Source organism: Papio anubis, chromosome 20 (genome assembly GCF_008728515.1).
Source record: "Papio anubis isolate 15944 chromosome 20, Panubis1.0, whole genome shotgun sequence".
In the NCBI taxonomy this organism is placed as follows: domain Eukaryota; kingdom Metazoa; phylum Chordata; class Mammalia; order Primates; family Cercopithecidae; genus Papio; species Papio anubis.
Window position 1 is genome coordinate 49,305,470 of NC_044995.1, and position 8,979 is coordinate 49,314,448.

At 56.9% G+C, this 8,979-nt stretch overlaps 1 protein-coding gene across 2 annotated transcripts in view; it reads left to right on the top strand.

Annotated features, from left to right (window-relative positions):
• The first annotated feature begins 5,378 nt into the window (after nt 1-5,378).
• PEAK3 (PEAK family member 3) overlaps nt 5,379-8,979 on the top strand; it is an 8,141-nt gene continuing 4,540 nt past the window's right edge. Inside the window, exons 1-3 of one of the 2 annotated variants that reach the window (XM_009193106.4) lie at nt 5,379-5,521; nt 5,950-6,106; nt 8,072-8,601. In XM_009193106.4, coding sequence (XP_009191370.2) covers nt 6,025-6,106; nt 8,072-8,601 — 612 coding nt within the window. In that variant the 5' untranslated portion in view covers nt 5,379-5,521; nt 5,950-6,024. The remainder of the gene's footprint in view (nt 5,522-5,949; nt 6,107-8,071; nt 8,602-8,979) is intronic. The other variant, XM_031660147.1, reaches the window with a different exon arrangement.

An 8,979-nucleotide genomic window follows, 5' to 3' on the forward strand; every position in this document is an offset into this window, starting at 1 on the left:
CAAACTTCAGATTTTGTTCTTACTCCCATGGGAGCAACAGGGGGCAGGGCTGAGGGATGAGGGGCTGCTGGGGTCCCCAGGGGAAGCCAACCCTGAGAGAATTCCACGCCACTAGTGACGTGTGATAGGCCACACTTCTGCAGCACCCATGCTGTTCCCAGCGCTGTCCCAGGCGCTGTGTGTGTTGCCTCCTTTCACACTGAGGGCCAGCCCTGCGAGCTGGGTGGATCCTGTTAATGAACCCATTTTACAGATGGGTCGAGCGAGGGGCAGAGAATGGAGGGAAGCCGCTCTGAGACCCCAGCTAGGGACAGGTGGGGGCTGAGAAGAGTGGGCAAAGCTGGGCCGTTGAGAAACTCCTTCCCCAGCCTCAGGCCAGGGAAGAAATAAGACATGGGTCCCCGCTGTGCCTTCTGGAATTGGCCTGTCGGGGAGTCTGGGTGCTGCTGACAGGGTCCCACGTCTGCCCTGCCTGTCTCTGAGGGCTCCCAGAAAAACCCGGGAGTCTTGGCTTTGGAAGTGAGATTAATAAAGTGCTTTAGCCCGCGCCAGTCCTCACTGACAGATGGGGAGATTGAGGCACAGAGCGGCAACAGATGGGGAAGCCGAGGCACGGAGAGGCGACAGGTGGGGAAACTGAGGCACAGTGGGCGTGAAGGCTCAAACCCCACCCACCCAGGAAGGCACAGGGAGAAGCTCGTGTTTTTTCAGGAAGGAGGTGGACGGAACCAGAGTGCACAAGTCCCAGCCAAGAGCAGCCTCCCACTCGCCACAGCCCAGTGTCGGGCTCTGGACCCCGGTTCCCCCGTTTGAACCTAGGACTAAGGTTCCTTTATTTCCCTGCCCTTCGGGGGCAGAACAGAGGCCCGTCAGGGACTGTGAGGCATCCCTCTCTCCATGCCTGGTTTCAAGGCAGCTGGAGGGTGAGGGGGGCTCTAGGCTGTGGGACTCTCCCGTGGGGACTGATTTCCCATTCTCTCCTGCAGCAAAGGCAGGTGAAACTATTGTCCTGTGGGCCTCAGAGTCCCCGTCCAGGAGAGCCGCCCGTTCCCTGTGCAATGCTCTGAGTGCCTGACATGAACCAGGTGCAACCTCCAAGCTTTCCATGAATCCTGTCTCGTTTATGGGGTGCCCTGCGGGGAGGGCAGGGGAGACCTCAGAAGAGGCCCTTCCTGCTCAGGCAGCCAAGACCCAGCTAAAGTAACACCCATCTCCTTGGTGGCTGGAAACCCAAGAGAGGACCCCTAAAACCAGGACGGGACCAAGCCATCCTCATGCCTCATGTCTGGGTGGCTTCTGACCAAGCCTGCCTTGACTTCCCCTCCCAGACAGAGCTAGGACCAGCCCCAGCCCACGCCTGCACCCTCGTGGGTCTCTCACCCCCATCTTCTGGACGTGGACGTGGGTTTGGGGTGTCTCTCTCTCTCCCACATCCCCCCAGCAAGCCGGCATCTTTTCCAGGTGATTCCCTGAGCCCCGCATATTAACTTCCCTCCTGTTTTCCTCCGCAAGACAGAGACACGATTCCCACACGCAAGCTTTTGCTCGTGGGGCCAAGGGAAGCTGGAGGCTCAGGTCTCTGGCTTCCATTGCTGCGTGGCCTGGGGCAAGTCACTGCCCCTCTCTGTGCCTCGGTTTGTTTGTCTGTAATTTGGAAGATAATAATCCTGCAGTAGGCTGGGCATGGTGGCTCACATCTGTAATCCCAGCACTTTGGGAGGCCGAGGCGAGTGGATCACCTGTGGTCAGGAGTTCAAGACCAGCCTAGCCAACATGGCGAAACCCCATCTTAACGAAAAATACAAAAATTTGCCGGGTGTGGTGGCGGCCGCCTGTAATCCCAGCTACTCAGGAGGCTGAGGCAGGAGAACCACCTGAATCAGGGAAAGGAGATTGCAGTGAGCCAGATCGCACCCACGGCACTCCAGCCTGGTAGGTGGACCCTGTCTCCAAACCAAACAGGCATTTTCTCGAAAGGCCAATGTCATGTAGAAATCCCATCCCAGCATGTGACCTCCTGCCCGTGCTGGGCGATGCTGGGGACAGAGAAGAATATGGTCCCAGCTCCATTGGCTCAATGAGCCTCTCAAATGAAGGGACAACTGCCAGGATCTGGAGGCCACAGTCCAGAGGCCACACCACACTATGAACATTTTTTTTTTTTTTTTTTTTTTTGAGACAGAGTTTCACTCTTGTCACCCGGACTGGAGTGCATTGGCACGATCTTGGCTCACCGCAACCTCTGCCTCCCGGGTTCAAACGATTCTCCTGCCTCAGCCTCCTGAGTAGCTGGGATTACAGGCACAGGCTACCACGTCTGCCTAATTTTGTATTTTTAGTAGAGACAGGGTTTCACCATGTTGGCCAGGATGGTCTCGATCTCCCGAACTCAGGTGATGTGCCCGCCTCGGCCTCCCAAAGTGCTGAGATTACAGGCATGAGCCACCATGCCCAGCCTTTTTTTTTTTTTTTTTTTAATGGAGTCTTGCTGTGTCGCCCAGGCTGGAGTGCAGTGGTGGGATCTCAGCTCACTGCAACCTCTGCCTCCCAGGTTCAGGTGATTCTCCTGCCTCAGCCTCCAGAGTAGCTGGGATTATGGGTACCCGCCTCCATGCCTGGCTAATTTTTTGTATAGGCATTTGACCAGCTTTTGCATCGTTTTAAACTCTGTGCCCTGGCCAGGCGCAGTGGCTCACGCCTGTAACTCCAGCACTTTGGGAGGCTGAGGTGGAGCCCGGGTCACCTGAGGTCAGGAGTTTGAGACCAGCCTGGCCAACATAGTGAAACCCTAACGCTACTAAAAATAAGAATAATAATACAAAAATTAGCCAGGTATGGTAGCCGGTGGCTGTAGTACCTTGGGAGCCTAAGGCAGAATTGCTTGAACCCAGGAGGCAGAGGTTGGAATCAGCCAGGTGCGCCCACTGCCTGCACTCAGCCTGGGCGGCTGAGGCGGGGCTCTGCCTCAAAAATAAATAAACAAAATAAAAACTAACCAGGCATGGTGGTGCACGCCAGTGGTCCCGGCTACTCAGGAGGCTGAGGTGGGAGGATCACTTGAGCCCAGGAAGCAGAGGATGCCGTGAGCTATGATCACACCACTGCACTCCAGTGTAGGTGATGGAGCGAGACCCTGTCTCAAAGAAAAAAAAGTGTGGCATGGGACCCACTCAAAGGATGTTCATAAGGAAAAGGTAGTCTCCTTCCCCTCCTCCCCCTTCTCAGGGGATTGGGGGAGGCCAGAGGGACTCAGCAGTGGCTCTGTGGACCTCTGCTTCCAGCCTCGAGCTGCTGTGTGACCCTGGATGGAGCCCATACTGTCTCTGGGCCCATTTCCCTCAGGGAAACGGGATCGGGAACCCCATATGAAACACACTCAATCTTTGCTGCAAGAGCATCTTTGGGACCGGGCAGGTTGGCTCACACCTGTGATCCTAGCACTTTGGGAGACAGTATAGCAGGGCCAGACAGCAGACAAGTCCTCAGACACGGATTAAGAAAGTGGATTATTTTGGCGGGGCGTCAGCGAACTACCATCTTAAGAGCGAGCTTAGGCGGGCACAGTGGCTCAAGCCTGTAATCCCAGCACTTTGGGAGGCGAGGCGGGCGGATCACAAGGTCAGGAAGATCCAGACCATCCCTGGCTAACATGGTGAAACCCCGTCTCTACTAAAAATACAAAAAAATTAGCGGGCTGAGGTGGCCCGAGCGCCTGTAGTCCCAGCTACCGGGGAGGCTGAGGGCAGAGAATAAGTGAACCGGAGGCGGAGCTTGCAGTGAGCTGAGATCGGCCACTGCACTCCAGCCTGGGCCACAAGCGAAGACTCCGTCACAAAAAAAAAAAAAGAGCCGAGCTCCAGAAAAAAGATATTCTTGGCCTTTTTAAGGCTCACAAGTTTAAGGGGTCCATGTGAAAGGGTCATGATAAATTGAGCAAGTGTGGGAACGTGACTGGGGACTACAGGCATGAGCTAACAGACCAAAAAGTTTTACAATGCTTTTTCCTATACAGTGTCTGGATTTACAGACAACACAAGTAGTTTAGGTCAGGGGTCAATGTTATTATTATTACTTTTTTTTTTTTCTTTTTTTTTTTGAGACAAGTCTTGCTCTGTCACCCCAGGCTGGAGTGCGTGGCGATCTCGGCTCACTGCAAGCTCTACCTCCGGGTTCATGCCATTCTCCTGCCTCAGCCTCCTGAGTAGCTGGGACTACAGAGGCGCCTCCCTTCTGTTCCCCAGGCTAGTAGAGACGGGGTTTCACCAAGTTAGCCAGGATGGTCTCGATCTCCTGACCTCGTGATCTGCCCGCCTCAGCCTCCCAAAGTGCTGGGATTACAGGCGTGAGCCACCGCGCCCGGCCTATTACTACTTTTTTTAACTCCTAGGGCCGGATGGTGGTGCCAAGTTTGTCTGGCTATTTATCTTACTTTTGTTTCTTTCTAACTGTTTGCTTTGTCTCTCTCCTCCTGTCTTGTGAACTAGGCAAGGTGGGGGGAGGAGGGCAGCAGGAGGAGTAGTGGGCTCCTTCCTTAGCCAGAGGATCGCCCCAGGAGTTCGTTGCAGGCTGCAGTGAGCTGCGATTGCCCCACTGCACTCCAGCCTGGGCAACAGTGTGAGACCCTGTCTCCAAAAAAAAAAAAAAAAAGAAGACAGTTTTGACAGGCACACACTTCAGCTGGAATTTCACCCCGCGTCTGCTTTTCCTTGGGTTTTTTCCATTCTTGATTTTTCCATTTATGGTGATTTTATCTACAACGTCTTTTCTAAATAAATGCATCGAGGCAGTGAGGAAGGGGGAAGGGGGAAAGTGAGCCGATTCCGTTTTTTCAAAGAAAAATCCAGCAGGCGGGACTGTTACCAGGCGGGATGCGGGAGACGCTTTTCTTTATTGGCCAGAGCACGGAGAGGGGTGGGGATTTGTCCACAGTCACACAGCCAGGCGCGGCAGAGCCGGGAGGGTCCTCGCCCACACTCCGCATTCGGGGGCCCTGGGATCGGGCAGGGGGCCGCTGGGGGCTTCTCAAGATGCTGCCACAGGAGGGGAGGCGGTTCCCGGGGAAGTGAAACCCACAGACCCCACTTTCACCTTCTCCAGGGACAGCCGCCACCACGTTCTGTGCCCTCCCTACGGTGGGCCAGCTCTGCCCCTCTGCCCATCTCACAGGGCTCCTCACTGCCCCTATCCCAGCCTGGCCTCTGAGGCTGTCAGCCCTGGTGCTATTGACTTTCAGATCCCACCTCCTGGTCTCCGTCTGGGCTGTTCCCTCCGCCCGGGATGCTGTTCCCGGCTACATCCTGTCCTCTGAGGGCGGGCAGGGGAGGGGGCGGCCGCAGTTGGTGGGGAAGTGTTGCCGAAATGCCCCCGCCCCACCCCGGGCTGCGGTCTGACGGTTGGCCGGACGTTTTCCTGTCAGCTGCCAGCGCTGGGTCAGACCCCTCCTGCGAGGCCAGGGGCTGTGGCCATTGGGAGTTCGTCCCCCAGGACCCCTCCTCCCCCAGAGGGCACGCCAGTCTTGAAGGTAGGGGGCTCCTGGAGCGGGGAGCTGGACAGAAGCGGTCACTTTTTCAGGTTGGGATCTGGGCGGGGGTGGGTTGGGGCCTGGCTGCTGACAGCAACCGCACAGCTGAGCCCTCAGGGAGGAGGCCTGAGCGTGGATCCCTGGGTCCCTGGACACTGTCTCCCCCACAACTGACCCCCAAAGACCTGTTCTCAGGCTGAACATTCTGTCCCCATCCCAAATGTGCAGTGGGGGTTCCTTCCCACTGCCTGGAAGATTGATGGATGACACACCTGCCTCATGATTGAGGAAGTAGGCCCAGAGAGGGCAGGAAACCCACTCGGGATCACACAGCAGGGTCAAAACTGGACAAGGGAGTGGAGTGTGGGTGCCCCTGTTCTCACCAAGGGCCCTGGAGCAGGGGGCCTCAACGGTCTCCCACGCTGCAGCACTCACGGACCCCTCCCATGTCGCCCTGTGCGTGCGCCACCCCACCACGCCCCGTCTGACCTTCCCCCAGCAACATGAGCAGCCCGGAGACTCCCACAGAGTCCCCCGAGTCCGACGACCCCACCTGGTCGACTCAGCCCACGTATAGCAACCTCGGTGAGCAGCTCCCCGGGGAGCCCTGGGCCGGGGGCGTGCAGGGAGCGGCAGGGGGTGGAGGACACCGTGGCCTCTGGGAACAGCAGCAGTTGGTAAAACGAGTGACCTCAGGAAGGCCCGGAGTGGACGAGGGCTGAAAAATAAGCTGTGGGCTGGTGGGCGGGCGCGGTGGCTCACGCCTGTCATCCCAGCACCTTGGGAGGCCGAGGCAGGTGGATCCCTTGAGTCCAGGAGACCAGCCTGGGCAACATAATGAGACCCCCCCCATCTCTACAAAAAATAATAATAATAATAAGATGGACATGGTGTCAAGCGCCTGCAGTCCCAGCTACTGGGGAGGCTGAGGCAGGAGGATCCCTTGAGCCCAGGAGGTCAAGGCTGCAGTGAGCCATGAAATAGAAAAAAATATATACCATTAAAAAGAGAGAGGGGCTGGGCACGGTAACTCATGCCTGTAATCCCACCCTTTAATCCCAGCACTTTGGGAGATCAAGGAGGAGGATCACTTGAGGCCAGGAGTTCAAGACCAGCCTGGCCAACATGGCAAAACCAGTCTCTGCTAAAAATACAAAAATCAGTGGCGAGTGCGGTGGCTCAAGCCTGTAATCCCAGCACTTTGGGAGGCCGAGATGGGTGGATCGGGTCGGGAGATGGGGCTATCCTGGCGAACGCGGTGAAACCCGTCTCTACTAAAAAATACAAAAAACTGGCGGGCGGGTGGCAGGCACCTGTAGTCCCAGCTACTCGGGAGGCTGAGGCAGAAGAATGGCGTAAACCGGGAGGCCGGAGCTTGCAGTGAGCTGAGATCCGGCCACTGCACTCCAGCCTGGGCGACAGGCAGAGACTCCGTCTCAAAAAAAATACAAAATACAAAAAGTGTGACATGGTGAGGGTGTATGCCTGTAATTCCAGCTACTCGAGAGGCTGAGGCAGGAGACTTCCTTGAACCTGGGAGGCAGAGGTTTCAGGGAGCCAAGATTGAGCCACTGTACTCCAGCCTGGGCGACAGAGGGAGACTCTATCTCAAAAAAAAAGGCCAGGTGCGATGATTCAAGCCTGTAATCCTAGCACTTTGGGAGGCTGAGTCAGGCAGATCGCCTGAGGTCAGGAGTTTGAAACCAGCCTGGCTAATATGGTGAAACCCCATCTCCACTACTAAAAATACAAAAATTAGCCGGGCATAGTGGCGGGCGCCTGTAATCCCAGCTACTCGGGAGGCTGAGGTGGGAGAATCGCTTGAACCCAGGAGACAGATGTTGCAGCAAGCCGAGATTGGGCCACTGCACTCCAGGCTGGGCGATAGAGCAAGACTTCAAAAAGCCAGAGACCTGCCCAAGTCACAGGAGTAGGTAGGAGTCGCTGAGTGCTGGGTGGCACCATTCTCTGAAACTGATCCATCCTCCTATGAGCTGCAGTTTCCCCTTCTGTAAGCTCTGTCCGCCAGACTGGAGTGGTGGCGCAATCTCGGCTCACTGCAAGCTCCGCCTCCCAGGTTCAAGCGATTCTCCTGCTTCAGCCTCCTGAGAGGCTAACACAAACCTGAAGCTTGCCCGCCCTCACCAACTGATTTGTATTTTTTAGTAACAGGCGAGGGTTTTCAAGTGATCGCCAGGATGACCTCTCGATCTCCTGACCTCGTGATCCGCCTTGGCCTCCCAGAGTGCTGGAGATCCGCAGTAATGGCTTTCCACGGCTGGCCGGCCAGCGTCTGGCACAAATTTGTTTAAATTTTTGCAGAGAGAGGGTCTCACTAGGTTGCCCAGGCTGGTCTCAGACCCTAAGTTCCAGTGATCCTCCTGTCACAGTTTCCACCTTCCTAAGTACTGGGATTACAAGCATGAGCCACCGGTGCCCAGCCTTATTACTTCCATGTTAGAGATGGGGAAACCGAGGCTGAGAGGTGCAGTCATGTGTCCTGTTCCCATTCCGCCTGTCTTCAGCCCTCCCCACTGTCTCTCCCTGCAGGTGAGATCCGTGCCCACCTGCTGCCCTCCAAGGCCTGCCGCCCCCGGACCCCTGGGTCCTGCTCCACCGACCCACAGCCCCTGCCCCCACCCCTGCCCAAGAAAATCCTAACCCGGACCCAGTCACTGCCCAACCGCAGGACCCCCCATGCCAGCTCCATCCAAGTACAGCTGCCTCGGAGGCCCTTTCTGGGGTCCCACAGTGTGGACAAGAGCCAGGCTGAGGTGGGACCAGCTTGTCCCCCTGCAGAGCTGACCTTTGGCCTGACTGATGCCCCGCTGGGCCTCTCTCTCCGCAATCTGCACAGTCCAGAGGCTGTGCACGCTGCATTGGCTGCCCGGCAGCTGCAGGGCCTCCATGCCATCTATGCCCGGCTCCGTGCCCGGTTCATGGGGGGCCACCCCGGGCCCTGCCGCCCTGGCCACGGCTTCCGCCTCCTGGACAGCTCGCCCTGCGCAGAGAGCGGGGATGCCCTGTACTACCGCGTGGTGCGCGTGCATGACGACGCCTGGCACATCCTGGTCGCCAAGGTGAGACCCATGGCCCCACCTTCTCTGAAGTGTCCCCAGTATCCCATCTTAGGCATAACCCAGGGCTTGTTTCGCTTGGCCTTTCTGTGAGTCAGTTCTCACACTGCTGTAAAGAAATACTGGAGCCCAGTGCTCACACCTGTCATCCGAGCACTTTGGGAGGCCACAGCGGGCGGATCACGAGGTCAGGAGATCGAGACCATCCTGGCTAACACGGTGAAACTCCGTGTCTACTAAAAATACAAAAAATTAGCCAGGCGCGGTGGCAGGCACCTGTAGTCCCAGCTACTCAGGAGGCTGAGGCAGGAGAATGGCATTAACCTGGGGGGCAGAGCTTGCAGTGAGCCAAGAATGCGCCACTGCACTCCAGCCTGGGCA